This window comes from Rhinichthys klamathensis, unplaced genomic scaffold (assembly GCF_029890125.1).
Source record: "Rhinichthys klamathensis goyatoka isolate OS25496 unplaced genomic scaffold, OSU_Roscu_1.1 h1tg000076l_1, whole genome shotgun sequence".
NCBI lineage: Eukaryota > Metazoa > Chordata > Actinopteri > Cypriniformes > Leuciscidae > Rhinichthys > Rhinichthys klamathensis.
Window position 1 is genome coordinate 3,505,239 of NW_026606618.1, and position 23,800 is coordinate 3,529,038.

At 37.4% G+C, this 23,800-nt stretch overlaps 1 protein-coding gene across 1 annotated transcript in view; it reads left to right on the forward strand.

Annotated features, from left to right (window-relative positions):
- Positions 1-1,065: 1,065 nt before the first annotated feature.
- Positions 1,066-23,800, forward strand: part of kdm7ab (lysine (K)-specific demethylase 7Ab) — a 29,345-nt gene continuing 6,610 nt past the window's right edge. Inside the window, exons 1-10 of the mRNA XM_056250968.1 lie at positions 1,066-1,213; positions 14,079-14,164; positions 14,448-14,565; positions 15,592-15,752; positions 19,132-19,273; positions 19,394-19,580; positions 20,026-20,188; positions 22,862-22,949; positions 23,173-23,279; positions 23,394-23,485. Coding sequence (XP_056106943.1) covers positions 1,116-1,213; positions 14,079-14,164; positions 14,448-14,565; positions 15,592-15,752; positions 19,132-19,273; positions 19,394-19,580; positions 20,026-20,188; positions 22,862-22,949; positions 23,173-23,279; positions 23,394-23,485 — 1,242 coding nt within the window. The 5' untranslated portion in view covers positions 1,066-1,115. The remainder of the gene's footprint in view (positions 1,214-14,078; positions 14,165-14,447; positions 14,566-15,591; positions 15,753-19,131; positions 19,274-19,393; positions 19,581-20,025; positions 20,189-22,861; positions 22,950-23,172; positions 23,280-23,393; positions 23,486-23,800) is intronic.

Here is a 23,800-nt window from a genome sequence, read left to right on the forward strand (position 1 = left end):
TTTTGTTTGTCTGCTTCCCATCATGAACGGTAGCATTTAAGGCATATGAGTTAAATTTTGCAGAAATATATAGTCTTTTAGCCTTCTCGTCTCTAAATATGTTATCTTATTCCTAATATCATTAAACCTCCTGAAATTAAACGATAATTCACCTGATAGATCAAAATTAAATTTTAAGTTTAAAAATAGTAATCCGATGTAGGCTACTCAAAGTAAGATTTCAAATTAAAAAAGCTTTCACTTTCATACGTTCATATTTCATATGTAAAAAAAATGAGTATTTGCAACTTTGTTATAGCTACAAAAATTTGGAAACGTTAAATTGTATATTGTATTCTTCAATAATAATCTAATGAAAGCAAAATATTATTATGCATGATATTAATGATGAACATTAACTGTTTTTAATGTTAAACTATAGTTTATATTAACAAAAATAACAACTATTGGTTTCGGCTAAATGGACTTTGAAATCTTGGACTTCATCCATAACTCGTTTGCCTAATTTTTTTTATTTGGTTTTAAAGAATTACAACAGTCCATGTATTTTTTGGACAAATACATTAACCGTGACACATTTAAAGGTTAAAACAAATAGAGACATTTACATCTTTCTTATTTTTTAAACATGACATTGTATTTATAGGTATTGTTGAACTTCTGATCATAAATTTAAAAACAAAGGCTTATTTCCCCCAAATTTACATTTATGAATACTAAATTTAGCTAAAAGAAGTAGCAGATTAGTTAAGTAATAGGCTAATCCTTATTATAAGATTAGGAGAAAAAACGAAATAAAACAATTTTAAAGCACAGTTGAAAGCTGGGCGTGATGTGAGCCTTAATAAAAGAAGAGAAATTTGACCAAAAGCAAAATGAACGAGGACAACTCCAAAAGTCGTTTGCCTCATCCAATGCTTTTTATTATCACGTATTACGTAATGCATATGATGAAGTGATTTGCCGTGCCTCGCGCTCAGTGTTTATGCATGACGTCACGGCATGCGCTCGACGCCCCTCCCCTCGCGTTCTTTCTGTGTTGTTTCCGCATAATTAGAGGAATCTCCGCCCAACCCGATTTCAGCTTGGCTGCGTTGTTTGGGGACAGTCCGAAGATGGCGACGGCCCAGCTGTATTGCGTCTGCCGGCAGCCATACGATGTGAGCCGGTTTATGATAGAATGCGATATTTGTAAGGACTGGTTTCACGGCAGGTAAGGAATGAAACCGTTTCTTCGTCATATGTTGTGTCAGAAAGGCAACAAAAACACCCGCGTATGAAATCCTATGGCACTTCGGATGTCAGTAAGCCGCGCGTTGAGCTCGCTCGCTCGTACTGAGACGATTTCACGCTCTGCTTTGTCAATATTTCCAGGCGTTAATCGCACCCGGTGCCATTTTCATGATGTAAACACTCGTGTTGCGCGTAATTCTTTCCGAGCTTCGTTGTTGTTTTACATTAGCATTTGAGACTGTTTTTCCATGGCTTCAGCGATCAGAGCAGCGAAAATGGGTTCACGTATTTTCTCGGTAGCTTTGTGGCTAGGATTTCAGAGCATCAGCTGACATGAACAACTCATGTAGTTTTATTGTCACATAAGGAAATAAATGACAGCATTGACATGGGTGTTGAAGTGCACGTGAGATTGTGTGGTGTCAGACCATACGCCAAGGGAAGGTTATTAATATTGTACATTTAACTGCAGTTGGGTGCTGCTGTACATGTCAAAAAGCAAACTATTAGAATGTAATGTAAGATGAGATGTAACAAAGCAGTAAAATAACATGCAGTAATAATTAAAAAAAGAAAACGGTTAGAAAAGGAATATATGAGCTAAAGCATGATCGAGTGGTGCTGAAACTTGCGAGTGAACTTGTGCATGATATTTTCCTCTTAAGAATTGTTATTGTGGGAAAAAAAATATTATAAACAGTAGGCTACCAAACTTAGTTTCTATCATAAAGTGGGGAACAGAAAATAAAACAAGCATTTTAATAGTTTTATTGTTTGAAATTCACTTTCACCATAATGTTGATCGAACAACATCTAGATATTTTTGGTGACTTGGGATTGCTTTATGTTTTATGCAGCCTATATTGGGACTTTTATAGCTCTTAGCTCGTAAATTAAATGTATTTGACATCCAGGTTGTTTCTTTGTTGGGGTTTCTTCAGCAGTCAGTCTGTGAAGCGTGAAGAAACGTGGGGGGTTTCGATGAAAAGTTACACGGGGAATGGGGGGGGGGGATAACTAAACAAAGACGTGTGGTTGAGTTTACGAGATCAGACCCTTGCCTATTTCTCTCGTTAAGTGCCTTAAATGTGCATTACAGATTGCTTGGAAAGTAGCTTCCAATTTTGGGGTTTGCTAGGTTTAATGGCAGTATTAAATGTAAAAGGGAAAGACACGCTTGTAAAGGAGCGTAGCCCCTAAGGTTTCTGTGATTGTTTGGTCTTTTTGATTGACAGCAGGGGTCGGGCATTTAAATCCCCCAGTTATACAAATATGGGCATATGGTTCCGCCTCTTAAAGGGACCGGTACCGTTTGACTTGTACAGCGTGGAGCTGAAGCTGTGTGAAATGCTCAGGATGAAAAAAGAAAAAAAATTGCCGGAAGGCATCAGAGAACGTCGGGCTGCTTAAGTGTGATATTGCTGGCTGGCACATTTGTTTTTAGTTTACTTGTAAATCTTCACACTAGCGGTCAAAAGTTTGGAATAAAGTTTGTTTAAATGTTTGTGAAAGTCTCTTCTGCTTACCAAGGCTGTATTTATTTAATCAAAATTACAACAAAAACACTAATATTGTGAAATACTATTACAATTTAAAATAACTGTTTTCTATGTTAATATATTTGTAATTTATTCATGTGATGCAAAGCTGAATTTGCAGCATCATTACTCTTCAGTGTCGCATTATCCTTCAGAAATCATTTGAATAGGCTGCTTTTGTGCTCAAGAAACATTTATTATTATTATCAGTGTTGAAAACAGTTTTTGCTGCATAATATTTTTGTGGGAAACGTGATAAACTACTATTTAAAAGTTTTGGGTAAGATTAAAAAAACATTCAGCAAGTATGCATTAAATTGATAAAGTATTAGTTAAGACATTTATAATCTTACAAATATACTCTTGCACTTTCTAAATTTTGGAAAAAGATGTGCGTTTTCGGCCCAAATATTAAACAGCAAAAACTATTTTCAACATAGATTATTATAGGAACTATTATTAACAATTCAGCACCAATATAATTGATGATAATTGAACACCAAATCAGTGTATTAATGACTTTTGAAGGATCATGTGACACCAAAGACCGGAGTGATGATGCTGAAAATTCAGATTTGCCATCACAGGGATAAAATTGCATAATAAAATAATATATATTATTAAAAAAGAAAACACTTGAAGTTGGGCTGCTTTTGTAATCTTAACGCATGACTGAATGCAGGTTTGAATTCAGTTTCTTAATACCAGCATTTCAAAGGCCAATCATAAACCGGTCACAACCCAAATTCCCCACCCTTATTATAGAATATAAATATTTACCGTGGTTTTCAAGCATACGTGCATTATTAGGCCTCTGTATTTAAATTGCATGAGATGTTTAATTTTGCCAAGGGGCTTCTGTATCTCTGTATCACAACATTGTGGTGCCCACTGGCACTGTTGATAACACGGGATAATCATATTTTTGGGCTGCGTGGTTGATGTGTTTTGTTCTGTTCCTCAAAGGTTCAGTGTGTCACTGCTGCCTGCCATCATTGGGATTAAGCTGTCTTGCCGGTTGCCCGGGCCTGGCTGTTATCTGGCTCCGTGCACTGCCTGGTTTGGGAGGCAGGATCCGCTGGGGGCGAAGGCCTCCGAGAATTACAAAACTCCTGATATTCATGCCTGATAGTGACAAGAGGCCCTGATGTACAGTTTCAATCTTGCAAAAAAACCAAACAGCTCATACATGCCTTACCAACCAGGTGCAGGCCAGTTTTGCAAGATTTACAGTGACCTTGGAATGTTACCTAATGACTTGTTTAAATGGTTAGTTTATCCTAAGCAAATCCTCCTAAACCAGTTCTGAGGTCTCTGTGTTTTGAATAATCTGTGTATTTGCATGCTTGATGCACGTGCGTGGGTGTGCTTGTGTGTGTTTGTAGGAGGAGAAAGATTGATGAAGGCTCCACTGCCCAGAGGCAAGTTCAAAGCCCCATTCATCAACGTCCCTCTGAGGTTGAAAACACTGAGGAGAGATAGATGACTTCTGTCTTGTCAGCCAGGGTTTTTAGTAGGATTTGCCCGGTCGAAAAGTCACCCCTGTTTTTGTACGTGACATTAGGGATTCTTAATGGTGACAAGATGATCACGTGCTGCTTCACTAGAATATTATTTAGGATAAAATAAAATAAAATGTATTTTCATACATTGTTTTCTGAAAGAAAATGATTTGTATACAGTTGCTAAATTATAACATATCTTACATGAATATAAATGCATGATTCTAAACTCCATATCGGTTTTCCATAGTCTTCGGTAACAATATTATTTGAGCCATTTGTCAGATGGATTTTTCACAGGCTGGTTATGATTAACGGCCTTAAGTTGGCAACCTATTGATTTCATGACCATTATCCACTTTATGAATGGCACTGGATGATCTCACTGGTCATCTGTCACATTTGCCATAACTAATATGGGCTGTTCCAGTATTTTAATGCATTGAAAAGGGAAAATAGTTAGAGCTGTGGGAATGTCGCCTGAAACCACAGGTTTGGTTTCACTCATCACAAAATACTAGACTCTTTTGAATATCATGAGACACTCCAGTTTGATAATATTCATCATTATGTGACATCATTGATTCAAAATGTATTATTTTGCTATTTATTTGTTTTATTGTTGTAGTGAAATGAGTGATTAGCAATGAACAACTATAAATCTGTTCTGCATGTTAGATAGTGGAAACTTGAAAATAATGAATATAAAAAAACAATACAGTACCATTCAAAAGTTTGTGGTCGATAAGATTTTTAAAAATGTTTTTGAAAGAAGTCGCTTATACTCACCAAGGCTAGATTTATTTGATCAGAAATGCACTAAAAACTGTTATATTGTGAAATATTATTATTACAATGTAGAATTGTTACAATGTTTTCTATTTTTATATCTTTTAAAATGTAATTTATTCCTGTGATGTAAAGCTGAATTTTCAGCATCATTACTCCAGTCTTCAGTGTCACATGATCCTTCAGAAATCATTCTAATATGCGGATGTGGTGCTTTGTGGAAACCGTGATAGATTTTTTCAGAATTCTTTGAATAGAAAGTTCAACACGAGAATTTATTTGAAATCGAAATCTTTAGTAATATCATAAATGTATTTACTGTCAATGGTGAAATGTGTCCTTGCGGAATAAAAGTATTAGAGCCATTCCACCGAAAGGGTGACATTTCTGTCCCCAGGACATTATATGTATAAAATTGCATGAAAATTAACTCTAAAATACATTTTATTATTAAGCAAAATGTCCTGCACATTAAGCTACCTACAAATTTAACATGTATATTTAAAAACTTAGATAAAAACTACATAGAACACTAAAAAATTTCATTTTCTGCATGTCCCCACTCTCCATCTCTAAACTTTACAATGAAATATAATGATTCAAATCCTTCAGAAATCTGATTTTTTTTTTTATTGTTGTGTGACTTTATATCCAATCTGCTTTAAAATGAAAAAAGAAAAAGACATTTTATCTAATATTTGAGATAAAATACACATTTTAGTCATGTCCCCGGGTTTTCACTCAGTCCTGTTACCCTAACACATTACCCCCTCTGAAAAACTGGGAATAATCCACAAGACCATTTTCAACAGTAAGTTCATCTGGATCTTCTGAAGGCAATGGGAAGACCATAAGTTAGTCTTCTCATTTTAATTTCTGTATATGTGATGAAATTGTAACTACGACTGAGAAGGTCAATCTCAACATACTGTCCTGTTACCTAAACTTTTTCTTAGATTTTATTTGTTTATTTTAAAAATATTAACTTTTGGAAAGGCACTAGAAATGGCTCAGTGTCCTCATGCTATTAGCATGTACTATGTGGCCATATGCCATGTATTTGATAACTTTTTGCTTGAAAACTCAATCCTGTTACTTTCAGTCCTGTTACTATTTTTTTCATTTTTCTAAAAAAATTAAATTAAATCACTGTTTTTATCAGTTTTGTTTGGCCCATCATTTATACAATTATTTAATCAATTAAATTGTTTAAAAAATATATAAACTTGAGGCTTTGGTCTTCTTTAAAATGAAAAAAATGGCTTTGTGTTTTTTATTAAAATACACCTTGCCTTAATAGTGATTTTATTGTCACAAATATACATTTTTGGAACAAATAACCAACAATTTCTTTAAAATAAACACTTTCTTGTGGGGAAAACAAAGGAATTAATTGACATGCTTTTAAACTTGCTTTTTAAATGGCACATGGTTTTCGGTAACAGGATTGAGAAAACATGCGCCCATCTTCTGCTTAAACCTTGTAAAAAAAGTAAATAAAGTTGCCTGAGATTGACCAATACACATTTTGAATAGTTAAATATGTGTAGTATTAGATTCAATGTTGAAAAAGATAAAAAATAAAGTTTAATTTTGAAGAAATACAACAAGCAAATGTCACCCATTCGGTGGAATGGCCCATTAAGTTCTTTAAAAAAACAAACAATGTATTGACCCCAAACTTCTGAATGATAGTGTATCTAGTTTAAACTGTAAGGCTCTATACTATTTTTAATGGCAGTTGCAGTCTTGTTTATGTTTTGATCTCCAAACAAAGGTGAGAGTTTGCAGCACAGTTGCGTCTGGAGGAAGTGCCCTGCTCTTGTTGGGGTGATGGTCTTGGCCAAGCTTGTGGGTTTGAAGCAGTAAAGCCTAGTTTCCTATGCTAAATGCTGCTTCCTGTGCTCATTACTCTCAGGGGCTTGCCTGTGTTTAAAACAGACAGTCGGTTTCTTCACAAAGAGACATAAAGTAGGAGAGCGAAAGGCTTTAGTTTATCTTTCTTTGCCCTCATTTTATGTTCTGTTTCCTGCTGCTTCACTGTCTGTTGGCTGAGCTTTTTTTTGCACGCAGTTTCCTCCCCGACTTCCCTCAGCCTGGCTTAATTTAGCAAATAAGTGCAGCCACACATCAAAATGGTGTTCTTTGCAGTGAAGATTTGCCTTGCTAACACAAAGGGGTTAGGTTCACCTCACAATCCTGCTCAGCCACTTTATCTTACTGTTCTATCATTATGCCCAGAAGCAAAGCACTTAACCCTGTTTATTCCAGGGAGTCTTTGCAATTAGAGTGTTGTAGGTCACACAGGATGAAAAGTGTCTGCTAAATGACGAGTAACTCAAGCTCGGGACTGATGGATGCGGGAGTTCATTGTCAGCTTCTGCTTTGACACGGAACTCGGAAACCCTACACTTCCACATCATAATTAGGGAGTCTATCAATTAAAGTCAAGTGAATTAGCTAATTTTGACTTGTTTACCCAGCCACATGTCATTCCAAACTGGTATGACCTTTTGTTTCTTCCGTAGAATACAAAAGGAGAGGTTTAGCAGAGTGTTCACGCTGCTCTTTTCCATACAATGATAGTAAATGGTGTCCAGTGACTTGTGCTACTACTGAAACTTATTATGCAAACACATTTAAAATAAATATGGATTTCACATCGTATTCAAATTTGTTAAACTTTGAACATGCAAATTTGCGGAATTTACTAATAAAAAGCTACTTCGTTTGGAAGTGACCTCTGAGTAAGCGATGATAACGCATAATAGACCTTCTTTGCTCAAAGAAGTTTCGTTAATTTGACCACTCCTTTATGATAGCTTTGGTAACAAAAAGACCAAAATGTAAGTTGTTCACTTTTATTGTATAGAAAAATCTCAGATATTATGCTATAAGTTGCATTTGTGATCCACAGGAGAAAGGAAATCAGCAAAGATGAGGGTGTGTAAAAGATCACTGAATGAGAAGGAAATTAGACTAGAAATAACTAGATGGAATAAATGTGTTCTGTTGAAATTTAAAGTGATAATTTTTTCTAAATTTAATCTATTCTTTCTTCACTGGAAAAAACTATAAGTAAAATTTACTTAATTTTTCTTCGCCAAGCTTTTTTACATTCATATTTTTTAAGTAAATTTCACATCTAGAATTATGTAAACTCTACTTGACTAAGTTAGAAAATAAGTATTTTTAACTTGGCTAGTAAAAGGTTGAGTAAAATCTATTTGAGTTGAAGTTTCCTTTGTAATACATTTCACTCAAACAATATAACATTGAATTAAACCACACTTTTGAAGTATATGCTTTACTTTGAAACATCTAAGTAATTATATTGTGTGAGACAACATATCTACATATCAGAAGTTACGTCACGTGAACGCGGAGACCTCAATACTTGGTAGACAGTACACAATGACAGTAATATTTGATGGATCGTTTTTGTGTTTGAATGTGTCATTTTGAGAAGAAAATTAACTCCAAATGTCACAAAATGGCAAGTTACTAATCCTAACAACAAAAGCAATGATAAAACAGTGTAAATACTGCTGGAAAACAGTGAACAATCAACCTCATTAATTATTCTAGGCCCAGTGCATGATGGGAACAAGTTGAGTAATTTTACTTAATTTTATAACGTTGATATTTACGCTGTCATTTCTACATGCTTGAATTGAGTACTAATGTAGAATTTACTTAGTTTTTTTAATTCTTGCCTGAACTAACTTTTTTCATGTAGATTACATTGTTTTTTTCTGTAGTATTTACTTAACCACAAAATCATTTTTATCAGTGGTCTGCTAATTATTAGAAGCATCAGTAATAGAATCATTGAAGTGATGGTTCACCCAAAATGAAATTTTGTCATCATTTTCTCCATCATGTCTTTCCAATACTGTGTAACTCTTTCTTCTGTGGAACACAAAGGAAGAAATTTTTTTCAATCGGCTCCAATGTGGTTTGGTTTCCAATGTCCTTCAAAATAACTTATTTTGTGTTCTTCAGAAGAAAGAAAGTCATACAAGTTTGGAACAGCATGGGGGTGAGTAAATGATGACAGAATATTCATTTTTGGGTGAACTATCCCTTTAAGAAGCATTAAGTGGAAAATTGGAAGTGGAAAATTCTGAATGGTTAAATTCCTTGATTCCCATCCCTAATTCCTTAGTAGCACAAATCAAGAACAGTTGTGATGGAATGAATAGACACATTCCTTGAAATTCTCCACATTTTCATGCATGCTTTAGTCAGCAAGGAGGCCTCAGGCACAAACCATAGTACAAAGTGGGATTCTGAGAGCGTAGTGGGATCTATGGCTTACATACTGTGAATTCTGCCTGTGAACTTGCCATCACCATGGAGACTCTTTTCATCTGCTTACAGTCTAGGTGAACGATTGGTTAAGCCTTCAGGAGATCTCATTGGTTATGTTGGGTTTGCACTTATGATGACTCCTTCAAAGGAGCCTTCAAGTATCTTCCATCGTTCTTCTACTAAATCCCTTGCTAGGATCTACATTAGACCTGACAAGCCACAAGAAACCAGTCCTCACCCATTATCTCAAGAACCATCAGAAATGTATTGCACTCTCTCATTGGGGGCCCATGGGTACTTCTCTAAAAACGTGGCATTGAGAAAAATGGCCACATCCTCTTTTTGTTTGCCTAGACTTGTTCCATCTCCTGATTTCCACTGAGTAATGACTATCTCCATTCAGGCTAAATGGCAGGTCAAAAGAGCTCAGTGAGGAACGTCTGTTGTCTGAACGTTCTTCAACCATGGCTGCTCAATGCGCTCTCATGTCTTTTGAGTCCAAATCCCAACATCTTTTTAGGGCTTAAAGGCTATTCCTTCCAGACACGGACAACACAGATTTATGATATTGATGGAAGGGAGCCCAGAGTCTTGTTTGTGTTGTAATCTCTCCAGTCAATAAGCTTTTAGTCAAAGGATCATCCAGTATGGCCATCTAGTACATTATCTCAATGTTAATGTTGTTTTTGTTGTGACATGCGTCCTATTTAGACAAAAGATTTGGACCGATGCAGTGACATTCTATTTCCCTTGAGGACACCCCCCACTCCTCACAAAACAACATGCAATACCAGTGCAACAGCGTAAGCCTTGGCAATGAGTAAATGCAATAGCCTGGTAAGATTTAAATGAATAAAATGGCACTGAAACAAACAAGTCCAATACTGCATCTCTCATACTTTAATGCTATTATCATATTTCACGCTAAACCACCCACTGGAGGATGAAAAGTGTGCGGTTTAGCAAGTCTCACGAGGCTTTGTGGAATTTGTTTGTGACGATATTATGGTTGTTGGCCTGCTCATCTGTGTTAACAGGGAAACTCTAATAGTGGAACACAAAGCTGAATGATGGATTTATTCTCAGATATTTCCAAACCAGAATTAAAGGAAAGCAAAAACGTATTAGCTTCTTGGCAAGCTGCCATCTAGGACCTCATATTTGACTGATTTGGTATGCAAATAATGCAATATGCACACAAATATTGGGTAAAATAGTCAATTTATTATTTTTATTGAATGAATTTAAAAACTATTTAAATATAAACATTTCTCTTGCCTTGTCTGCCATCTTTGATTTTATTTTTTGAGCTTGTTCTGCTGGTCCCCTTTTCAAATGTTTCTATGGGTGAGTGCAATTTAGAAAATACATTTTGAAACTATATATATGGTAAACTATATTAATAAATGGCATAAAACTAGTCAATTGTTAGTTCATGATATCTAATTTAATAATTAATGGTAACGAATTGGAACCGTTGTTAAGTGTTACTGTTTGTTTATGCATATATTGATTCATATTTATATATAAATAAACAAGCATGGACTAAAAACATCAAGACTTCAAAAAAACAATAGCACATACTCTGTCATATAATCATTATTATTTAACTTATTTCAAAATGCTCAATTACTTGTTTTTATGTGAGTACTTGACAGCAACACTCGATTATTTCATCACCATTATTTCATCATTTAACTCCATAGCAGAAACTTGCCAATAATATTGCACTTCATATTTTCTTTGGCTGTTGCATCATGCTCTCTTTCTGCCTGAATCTTCTTGTTACGCTAGCAACCCACCAGTCTCTCGTGATGTAAGCTCTCTTGTGGCCTGAACTCATTCAGATTCAGAACTCAAGCAGTCTTTTTTTTTTCTCCCTCCCTGTGCTGTTCTTTTCTCCCATCTTGCTTGGCAACAGATGAATGTTTTAGCATCTGTTATCGTGGCTCAAAAACTCCTGAGTCAAATCTGTTTTAGTGACACAGTGTTCTTCACCACAGATTATTAAGATAGAGTAGGAGTCAACCTTTCTCTCAGATTTGAGGGGAGAGCCAGTGTGTCGTCCAACAGTAGGTCAAGAACTGAGGCGGTGTGATGTAATGATCTCCATGAGTCACTTCCTGCATGTCCTTTTTGGTCGTCTCATCTCAATCACAAGTGTGAGAGTCTGAAGGAAACCGAGGGAAGGAAAGTTCTTGGCCGGCATTTGCAGTGGCAGCTAGCTTTTTGTTTGTTCTGGCTCCTTTGAGGAAAAAAACGTATGTAGATGTTGACGTGGTGCACTCGCTTCCGATTGATCCTTCATTTTAATTTTATAAAACGTCCCCTCATGCCACTCCAAACCAAGCTGGTGAGCATCCTGTTCAGTTAATCCAAATGCTATTGGTACTTTCATGTAATCGAACGTGATGATTTTATCCAGACGTGCAAATGGGATTCGATAGCTTTTTGTGCAATGTAAACATTCTTCAAAATGTTTTTTTTTTTATTCCACAGAAAAAAATAAGGTTCTACAGGTTTGAAACGACATGAGGGTGACTAGGCTAAATTATGTCAGATTGTTTTATTTTTGGAAAAAGAAACAATTTTTCATTTTGTTTTATTCCATTTACTCAAGATTATTTTGGAAGGATTTATAAACCCATTTAAAAAAAGAGAACACAATCATTAGAATAAATTATGTTATGCTCGTGGGTTTTTTTTTATTGTATGCCCAACATATTGCTGCAACAGCTGCTAAACAGAGCTAAAGAAGTGTCACATTTCACTTAAACAGTACACATTTGCTTACATTCCTACAATAAACACTAAGCCAAAAATCATATTGTGCTAGAAGCGTAGAGGATTTCACAAATAAGTTTCCTGAACAACAATCAGCTGACCCAATTCCTTCACCACTTTAAATGATGCATAAATCATTTGAAACTAAAAAACAAAAAAAGCGCTGAAAACATGTTTTAACAGGACTGTAACTTTGTTTTGTCTGGCAGCTAATGTTGTTAATAATGTGAGAAAAAAACAATAAAACCCACATTTTCCCAGTAGGAAGGCTAATTTCAATCTTTTGATGTGGACACCACCATTGCCACTCAAATGCCACTGTTTCCCACACTGGTTTCCAACATAAACATACTCCCCTCCCCCGTTCACCTCATGTCTCGTGCCCTGGAGCCCAACCAAATGTAACCTCACATCTGGATCTCTGGTTTAGCCGGGCTTGTCTGGGGTTAAACATAATCGACTATAGATGACCCAGTCTGGTGTTACTCTCCGGTCACTGCAGAATCTGTTAAATCTTTGGGATTCATCGAGGTTGCTAATCAAGGCTACTAGTTTTTTTTTAAAAAGCCATGGTGCACCACATGCAGATTGTTTGTTATATTGCAGTGTCAGACTATTTCAGGTTACTTCCAGCTAGTCTTGCGTTCTCCACGTGAAGCCCTCATTGTTTGGAGCACTTCACTCTGGGTAACGTAACACTCAAACCAAGGAGTTGGAGAAATTGCTTTCTTTGGCAACATCGAGCAAAACCTGAGCCAGAGAAGTGTGCAAGGCCTTATTACCTGCCTGGCTAATGAATCTCCACACGATGCCAAGAGCTAGCTTGTCATATGACTTCCTGTGAAACAACATGCCTTTAAGCTAATTGGAGTGTGCGGCTGGAAGTGGAAAAATTAAGAAGTGGGGCAAAGGGGTTTTGAGCTATAAGATGCCTGTTGGCAAAGCTACCGAGCACATGTTTTAATAAGCTCCATCTCCAAATGCGAGTCAGTTAGCATATTGTTATATAGCAAGAGTGTCATACAAGATCCTGTCCTCCTTCCTCAAAGTAATTCCACTGGCTAAGACTGGGTAATCATTGCGTTATTAGAAATCATCAAAAAAAAAATTAAAAGCTACAAATGGTTAAATGATCCATTTCAATTTCTGGTAAGGTTAAATGATCCATTTCAATTTCTGGTAAGCTGGTAAGAACAGCTTTTTTGATTAGCTAGATATAATAATGTGCTACATGTCATCATTAGTATTTGTTTTTACCATTTATTTGCATTAAGAAGCACAATATACACTGAAAAGTTAAGTTTAGGGTCAGTAAGATTTATTTTTAAAAGAGATATTATATTGTTATATACTATTATAAATATTTATATTGTTAGAAATATTTTGTTACAATATAATATTATTTTCAAATTTCAATATATTTCAAATATACTTTCTATTTTTCAAAGAATCCTGAACAAAATGTATCATGGTTTCCATAAAAATATTAAGCAGCACAACTGTATTCAACATTGATAATAATAAGAATTCTTTCTTGAGCACCAAATTAGCCTATTCGAATGATTTCTGAATGATCATGTGACACTGAAGACTGGAGTAATGATGATGCAAATTCAGCTTTACCATCACAGGAATAAATCACAAATATATAAAAATAGAAAACACTTCTTTTGAATTGTAGTAGTATTTCACAATATCAGTGCTTTTGTTGTATGTTGATAAAATGAAAACAGCCTTAAAAAAATCGTAGTGTATACTGTTCTTGCATTTTGCATAGCTGTTTGAAGGACTATGGCTGCTTATTGACTTTGGCTTAACTTGCATCAAGGATTCATTAGTCATTGATTGCACATACAGTATCCCCAGAAAACAATTTTGTGCATTTAAAGAATTAATTAGTTTGTTTGTTTTCTTGCAGCTGTGTTGCGGTAGAAGAGCACCATGCTGTGGACATTGACGTTTACCACTGTCCCAACTGTGACGTCCACCACGGACACTCCCTGAGTATGTATCCACTTTTTTGACTGTTAGACCCTATTGGTTCACCCTTACCAGTAAATTGAAATTAAGCTCCTCAGACTTTTCATTTTCATGTTTGGAATATGTTACCAACCGAATTATCTGATGGAGACATGAACTAGTTTAAGAGGATGCTGTTCATGTCTGGTCACTGTGATCAACAAGCAGTAGTGCACAACAGATGTTATGGCATTGTGGTAGTATAGTAATGACTGCGATTATTGTTCCGAGGCCAGACGTATTGAGTTCTCTCTGCCTGATTTTACAGTGAAGAAGAGAAGCAACTGGCACAGACACGACTACACGGAGCCAGATGACGGCAGTAAGCCAGTGCAGGCTGGCACCTCTGTGTTTGTGCGGGAGCTGCAGGCCAGGACCTTCCCTAGGTATGTGTGCCAATTGTGGGATGCCAACACAGTCACGACAAAGCACTCCAGCGCTCGGTGCCACCCATGATGCCACACGATTCACATGGGCACAGCTAATGCACTTCTTTGAAGACCGCTCATTGTGGCAGTGGCCTGAAAAGTTTTATTGTAGTGCAAGTCAGTACTTCAGCTAAAGTAATAGTTCCCCCCAAAAAGGATATTTTAAAGACTGTGCTTGTCGCTCTTTTCTATATAATTTAATGACAAGCTTCACTAAGGTTGCAAAAGCACTATAAAATTACACTACTGTTCAAAACTCTCTTATGCAGTAAAAACAATAATATTGTGAAATATAAAATGTTTAAATGTCCAGTTTAATATATTTAAAAATGTCATTTTATCCTTCAGTGTCACATGATCCTTCAGAAATCATTTTAATATGCTGATTTGCTGATCAATAAAAATGTCTTATTATTATCAAATGTTTAAAACAGTTGTGCTGTTTTTGTAAAAACCATGACGATTTTTTTATGCATTTATGTGAAAGGGAAATCTTTTGTAACATTTATAAATTCCTATACTGTCACTTTTGATCAATTTCATGATTTCTTGCGTAATAAAAGTATCAATTTCTTTAAGAAACTAAATCTTACTGGCCCCAAACTTTTAACTGTGTATGTTCCAAGTCTTTCCACATCTTTTTGTAAGAAACAGACCAGCATTTTTTCCCCAGTCATTATTCAGTTACAAGCTTTGCATCTATGGAGTTGTAAACCACTGCAATTAAATAATTGAGTCAGTAACTTAAATCAGTTTGATTAATGAACACATTTTTTAGACCTTTTCATGTAGACCAAATCGTTTTATTCATGCATTGAACATTAATACTTCTCTCATGAATAGCTTTATCATATTCAAGATTTTCAGTGAACAACTAGTTTTTTTTTAATATAACAAACTGTTTAAATTTTTGTCTGAATAGTTTATACTTCATGTTAATCACGCCCGCTCTCTAATCAGTAATTATCCTGTTTTATTCTGCAGTGGAGATGAGATCTTGCAGCAAATGCAGGGCGGTCATGTCACCCAGAGGTATCTGGAGAGACATGGCTTCCGCTATCCCATCGTTGTAACCAAAATGGAAGGGCTTGGTCTCCAATTACCTCCGCTGGATTTCTCCGTCAAGGATGTAGAACGCTACGTTGGTAAGGAGGGAGATGAGTTAGTATCATCCTCTTCCCCCTTTTCCTTCCACCTTTACCCATTGTTCTCCACATTATAGTACTGAGCAGCAGCGCTTCACGCTTTAAATATTAATTCCATTAAGAGTTATCTTCATGTAATGGAGTTGCATTACAGTCCATCCACTGCGGGGATCAGATGTTAATCTTAGGTGAGTCAAATGGGTCTAACCTTTTAGCAAACATTAATCAACCCATAATGAAGTAAGTGTGTAGATAAAAGTGGTGTACCTTACACCAGCCTAGAAGGCCTCATCTCATTGAGAGTCTGGTCTTTATAGTGTCCGATTACACAGCCGCTATATCTTTCCCACTGAGCTTTGTCCGTAAAGTTTAGGTTACAGCTGGCTCCTCTACCTCTCACATTTGTGTGTATAACATATTGTTATCATGATACACACAGCGATCAGCTGCTCCATTTGGGTCCTGGAGGGGTGCCTGTAGCCCACTGGGAATGAAAGTGTGGTTATACTGCACTTACTGTGAGGCTACTGCCACACCTTCTGGTGTCTGTCGGGCCACTGCCCACTGCTAATGTTTTAGCCCTTTACCAGCCTGCTAAGTTTCTTTTCCACAGATTTTCAGATGTTCGCCTCATTTACTTCCAGTTCACACTGAAGAATATGATTTGTAGTGTGTTGTGACCCAACAAGTTTGGTCCAAACTTTTAGGCATTTCCTCTGCAAACACATGCTAATTGTTGACATTTTCGCTCCTGTTCCTGCAAATGTTGATTTGCTGGCAAAATGAGCTGTTGAGATGCATGACGGGGAATTTGTGTGAAATGTCAGTGATGCTTGTTTATTTGATCAGCTCTTTAACCTTTTCTAAGCAAGGAAATATGTGTGACTTTTTTTTTAGCAATGACCGTCGATAGCTGCGACATCCCTTAGCATTGTTTCAAGCTGATTTCTAAACAGCTGGCTGATGCACAATTTTTTGCTGGAACAAAAACCAAAATTAAGGATTTCATTTGAAAACTAGAACCAATAATAACATTTTGGTAATTAAATTAAGGTAATTTAACTTTATATGCTGTTCTGGGTGCTGTGTACTCTATTAAAGTTGAACTAAGTAACTTTTTTACCTTAACCGAACAGCTTTGGAGTCATTGTAATGTTTATATTACTGATTTTGTGTTGAATGGTGGTCGTCTCGCACCCCCCTGGTGCCTGTGAGCCCCAAAACCACCCTTGCAACTTTGGGCCGGCGGGCCGCCGGCCTCAGTGTTAGGAAGTATCGTGTGATATCAGGTCTCGCGAGGTAACGAATTGCTTTACGGCAAAAAACAGATCTGATAAAATTCTGATAAAATGAGCATCAAACAGAAATAACCCGGCGCCGTATACATGTGGTGTTCGAGGCGCACATACAATACAGACTGCCGACAGTTAAACAGGGCGCGCGCAGCTCTTAAAGGGGCCATACCTTATTTCCACTCGTTACAGCGTCCATCCTACTGAACAGGTACCGGTGTACAGGGGGAGGGGATCCGGCCGTGAGTGCGAGCCATCTCTGCGTGAGTGCTATTCACGACAGTACAAGTGCTCCACAGCGACTCTAGGGGTCGCTGTTTGACAAAAACGGAATTCCTACTTAGTGCTGCTTTAAACCGTAGTTTTTAGGTAACCAGCATATTGCTACTCTTGCATCATTTCACGGTAAAGTGCGTCCACTTTGCTGACTTGTTGGCGGCATTCAAAAGCTGAAAAATGCTCCCTTCGGAGGATGCATTCTAAGGAAGGAAGGCATCAAGGCACATCCGAATCCAATGTTAGCCTCACTTCCTGTCGTTTTTGAAGGCAGCATAGATGTATCCTTTGCTGCCTATAATATCCCTCAATTCTGTGTGACAGTTGAGCTAAAAACAAAAACAAAAAAATGGCATCTGAAAGTTGTAGTTGGTGGTCAGTTTATGTGTAACTGTACGTTTTTGACTTTTAATGTTATTTCTAGCAAGAAATTACTATTATAGTAATTAAATATTCGCTTGGGTATCACCAAAGCTCGCTCTATTCTGTTGTAGATCATTAAACCGTTCCAATGCCTTAGAAGTCTCGTGAGGTGCCTTTGTGCGCAAATGCTTTCTGCTAAATCATTTCATGATAAGACTGCAAGGCAAGAAGACAGAAGCATAAGCTTGGTTGGGCGCACAAAATAACAGTTCACCGGATTAAGTGCTAATTTCACTGTTTCACTCAATGATTTCAGCCCTTCAAAACGATCACTAATCTTGCTGTATATAAAGAACACTTCCCATTCTTTTCTGGTCTATGTGCAAGAGATTGTGATGTGCTTTTTAGCATTCGTAGCATAAAGCTAAAAACATTAAATTTGAGAAGTGTGAGAAAATCTGTAGACTGATGCTATGCGAGCCAAAAATCTATGTATATAGTTGAATTGCTTGATGAATGTTCAAGTTAACTGCAGTGACGTTATGTCTGGGGCAATGCACTAAAAGCTCTAGCTTTTGTCTTTAATGCACTTTTGACAGGATAGCTGCCCAGCTAATTCAGTTACTTCAGTGGGCAGCTTGCTTGCATGGCTCCCTAGCCAGCAAAATCGAACATTGTGGGTTTTTCCCCATTGCCATTTGCTTGTAATGAAGAACTGCACTCTACGCCTGCTTTTGTGAAAGCCGCTTTTGTCCCACACTGTTTTGGGTACATTTTATGTCTCCATAACTATAAAAATGTTTGTTGTTACTGGTTAAAAGGAGTACTTAATGGCATAAATGTTATAATTTATGCACATATAAACACATATTACAGTCTTGGAGCTTGAAGTGCCTGGATTTTTTTTTAAATCAAACCCGTATTTGTGGATTTGGAACCATAAAGGATCCGATAGACATTTTTATTAGCAGTGTTGCAAGTCATGATCCCAGAACAGCAGTAAAGGATCTCTTTATGGTCTACTTTGTAGGATGAGTTTCTTTCTGGCTTGGTACACTAGGGTGCCGTTTGTGTACACAAGCACCAGCTGTCCTGCTCGGTGTTTGAGGTTTTTCCCAGCAGCTTTCTGGTGGGGTTTGATGTTCTGCCTGCTAGTTGTCTTTCTCACAGTTATAAACATCAGCTGATTTCTTGTTAAGAAACATCAAATAAGATCTTTCATTGTAGTTTCGGTGGAGAGTTGGCCTTATTTGAGGACAATGGGAAACTTTTTAGTACCAAGAGTCTAGTCATTTGACATGATGGGCATTTAAAATATGATTTATGGCCATGTTGATTATTGCAATTTATCCCTGTTGAGTTTGTTTGGGTAATGATATTTGTTGTAGTATTCTGTTCCTTTGATGCCCACTCATGCACATCACTCAGTTTGCTCCCTTTGCTTATAGGAGGTGACAAAGTGATTGATGTCATCGATGTGGCCAGGCAAGCGGACAGTAAGATGAAACTGAGCACCTTTGTGAAGTATTACTACAGCCCTCAGCGGCCGAAAGTCCTGAACGTCATCAGTCTGGAGTTTTCAGACACCAAGTTAGTATTGTTTGAGAGCGACTAATTTGCAATTACTGACAGATAACACAAAGGTGCCTTTTTTGAGTGCAGGAAAAAAAAACTTACATTTTGATGACAACTTGAATGTCTTGCACTCAGGATGTCAGAGCTGGTGGTGGTCCCCGATATCGCTCAGAAGATGTCTTGGGTGGAGAACTACTGGCCTGATGACTCTTACTTTCCCAAGCCGTTTGTGCAGAAGTACTGTTTAATGGGTGTGAGGGAAAGCTATACCGACTTCCATATTGATTTTGGAGGCACATCTGTGTGGTACCACGTCCTGTGGGTAAGTTTGCATCACAAACCTTTGATCTTTCTATTCATTAGATATTCCTGAAAAAAATGTATCACGGGTTCCACCAAATGAATGCTTCTTGAACAGTAAATCAGAACATTAGAAATGATTTCTGAAGGATCATGTAACAATGAAGACTGGAGTAATGATGCTGAAAATTCAGATTTGCCATCACAGGAATTAATTACATTTAATTACAATTAAACTGTATTAAAATAGAAAACAGTTGATCTATACAGGGTGGGAAAAAAGTTATTTTAAATTGTAATAATGTCACAATATTACTTATTTTGAATTAAATAAATGCAGCCTTGGTGCGCATGAGACCTCTTTCAAAAACTAAAAATCTTACAGACCACCAACTTTTTAAAGATTTTTCAAAAACACTAACCAAAATGAGTAATGATCAATGACTTATTAATTGCCTTACCTGTAGGGGGAGAAGATCTTTTACTTGATAAAGCCGACCCCGGCCAACCTTGCACTATACGAGGAGTGGAGCTCATCCCCGAACCAGAGCGAAGTGTTCTTTGGGGAGAAAGTGGACAAGTGCTACAAGTGTGTCGTGCGGCAGGGAACAACACTTCTGATTCCAACGGGTTAGCATTATTTCTTCTTTTTGGGCACATCAGTTTTATTTTTTATTCTATTTTATTTTATTTATTATGATGCTATTCAAATAAAATAAAATAGAATAATTGAAATTAATTAGCTTTTTTTGCTGAGGTTGCACAATAAATTAAATTATACTATAGTAACTTTGAGGTGTATGTATTTTATTTTATTTGTTATTATAATTAGGTCATCCTAAGGTACTTTAAAGGGGACCTATTATGCCCCTTTTTACAAGATGTAAATATAAGTCTCTGGTGCTCCCAGAATGTGTCTGTGAAGTTTCAGCTCAAAATACTTCATTCTTGCATGTCCAATTTGCCCCTATTTGGCTGTGAGCAAAAGCACGCCATTTTCGTGTGTGTACCTTTTAAAGGAGTAGTTCACTTTAAAATGAAAATTACACTGATTTACTCACCCTCAAGCCATCCTAGGTGTATATGACTTTCTTCTTTCAGATGAATACAATTGGAGTTATATTGACGCTTCCGAGCTTTATAATGGCAGTGAATTGCAACCAACAGATTGAAGCTCAAAGTGCATCCATCCATCATAAACAAACTCCAAACTCCGGGGGGGTCCGGCTCCGCAAAGCGAGGAGTTTGTGTAAGAAAAATATTCATATTTCAAACTTTATTAAGTAAAATAACTACCTTCCGGGCCAAACGAACATACGGATTTGACTTAAGTGTAAAGCGCAACTCGTGCGAGTAAAGCGACATACTGCTGATATTTACTCTACGCTATGACGCACTACGCTACTTCCGACGTCATAAGTTGCGCGTTAGCCGCAAGTAGACTGCGTTTGGCCGGAAGCTAGAATTTTACTTTGTAACGTGTTAAATATGAATAATTTTCTTCCACAAACTCATCGCTTTGCTTCAGAAGGCCTTTATTAACCCCCCGGAGCCATGTGGAGTTTGTTTATGATGGATGGATGGACTTTTTTGAGCTTCATATCGATGGTTGCAATCCACTGCCATTATAAAGCTTGGAACATTTATTAATATAACTCCGATTGTATTCGTCTGAAAGAAGAAAGTCATATACACCTAGGATGGCTTGAGGGCGAGTAAATTTTCATATTAAAGTGAACTATTCCTTTAAATCCAAAAAAGGTGATGCTCCCCACCCCTTTTCCAGAAGAGGGCAGAGCCTTTACATATCATGCTTCAGATACTCTGCAACAAACAAAACTGGGGAATCTCACGCAGCTAAATTGTCAGGAGCAGTGTTCAGCCTTATATGTTTGAACCGGAGTCGGACACAGATGAAGAGACTCCGGAAGAAGTTACAACGTTTTTAAATGGTTAGTTGTTTATGTGATGTAGTTGTTGTGGAGTTAGCTTTATTCAACTTATCGATTAGCATCTTCCGCCATGATCATCTATAAATTGTTGTACAGGTGCTCGTGTGGAAACTGTAGTAGCATGTTGGCATCAACCCATCTTTGATAATCAACTTTTGTGCAAATCCAGCATTGAACTGTCCGGCGTAAAATGATTTGCACAAACATATAAGACTTTACCTAATTTCTTCGGCACATTTCCTTCATAAATGAAATTCATCCACTGTGTCCTCAAAAAATGATTTTACTTTCTGATGGTGCAAAAACTATACCTTTCACATTGAAGGAGAAAAATGAAGTCTTATTCATTTCATTTTAGGGTTATTCAGGGTTTATTAGGGACACACGAATGTTGGAACTGGTATTCCACTTACTGTGGAGCAGCTGTCTTTTAATGGTGGTTCCACAGGAAGGCCAGGGCTGATTTGTGTTTTTCGTTTCAGGTTCAGACGTAGCAGGAATGAGCAGCCACTCGTACCACCCAGAGAGCCACATGAATCTTAGCTACATCTTATCCAGTATATTGTTCATTAGTGAAGCTCCACAGCCTTTTTTGAGTTACAATACAAACATCTAGTGTATCGTCATCATGACTTCGTATTATATATGAAGTCAAATGATGGGGTATAAATGGGTGGCATCATAAATCTGAACATTTCATGAAACCTCACACTCAAAATGAGCAGGTCATGAGGATACGTGGTCTCTTAAATGAATCTGGTTCCCAGCTGTGTTGATGGCACTAGCAGACCGGTTTAAAACTTTCACATCCCCCTGCTGTGAGACAGACTTCAAAAGTCCTTCAAAAGCTACGATATGAAAGTTGCTCATTGTCAGGGCTCTGCCTCTGAATCTGATGTATATTTATGCTTTCCCACACTTCGCATGTGGCCTGTATGTTGAAGCGTAGACAGGAAGTCGTGGATGTAGTTGACAGACTGGTTGTTTGGTGGGCTCTCTGCAGTCTGCAGTGGTTTTGAAACACTGGGGGTTTGATTCACCTCAGAAGATCTCAGTTAGCCGTATAATCATGGCCCACCCACCAAATGTATGTGAACTTTTGCTTGCCATTAAAGTCCTGTAAATTTACTGCATTTACACTGTTTGTTGTAGGAGCATGTTGGTAAAGTTTGAACTTGGAGTGACATATCAGTGGATTTTGTGAAATTGGTCTCTCGGTCCAGCTTTGCCGCACACCGGATATGAATGTCTTACTGTTGGCTAGAAAGGGACAGCTGCAGTTCAGACCAGATGTCTGAGTGTGTCTGCATCTGTCGGTCAGCTGTTGACACACTCTTGACCTCTCTTGCAGGATGGATCCATGCAGTTCTCACCTCTCAGGATTGCATGGCTTTCGGTGGGAACTTCCTCCACAACCTCAACATAGGCATGCAGCTCAGGTGAGCGAGTGCTTTCACTCTTCAGAAATCAGAATCGGAGTGCTGTTGCTTCTGTTAGTCTTGGTGTCTCTTAAAAGTTGACCAATGCGTTTTGCAGATATACATTTTCTTTGTTACATTGATTACATTGTCTAATATTATTGTGTTTTTCATATCAGCATATTGGTTTCTGAGTTGTGTACTTGTTGTGGCTCAATTGTAACTACTTATGTCCTCATATTAGGTGCTATGAGATGGAGCGGCGTCTGAAGACTCCAGACCTCTTTAAGTTCCCTTATTTTGAGGCCATTTGCTGGTATGTAGCAAAGAATCTGCTGGAGACTCTCAAAGGTACGTCGTCTTAAAATCACTCAGCATGTCAATACAGGGCACTTAAATCATTGGCGTGCTGCCACTCCGTTCCCTGGTGTCCATCCTAATCGTCTGTTTATTGTCTGTCGTCAGAATCACGAGAAGATAACTGCCTGCCTCCAGAATACCTGATCAAGGGAGTGAAAGCTTTGATAACTGCACTGAGGAACTGGCTAAAGAGAGAGGTGAAGGAAATTGTCTTACCACACAAGAAACTGCATCATGATATCAATTCCGTCATATCAGCAGCGAACCGTACCCCAGACTATCCTTTTTATGCGGACTCTGGGTACTGTTCGCAGGTGCGCACCCGAGTTCGGGAAACAGCGTTTACATCTTTTAAACCAACCAAAATCTGATGTCAATTGAACCCGGGTGCGCACCAAAACTGCTAGTGTGAAATCACCCTTAAAACAACTTAACTCTAAAGCCACCTGCAATCAAACCATTGTACATTGTAATCCCTGCTGAAATAATGAGGGCAAGGGGCATCCCAAAAA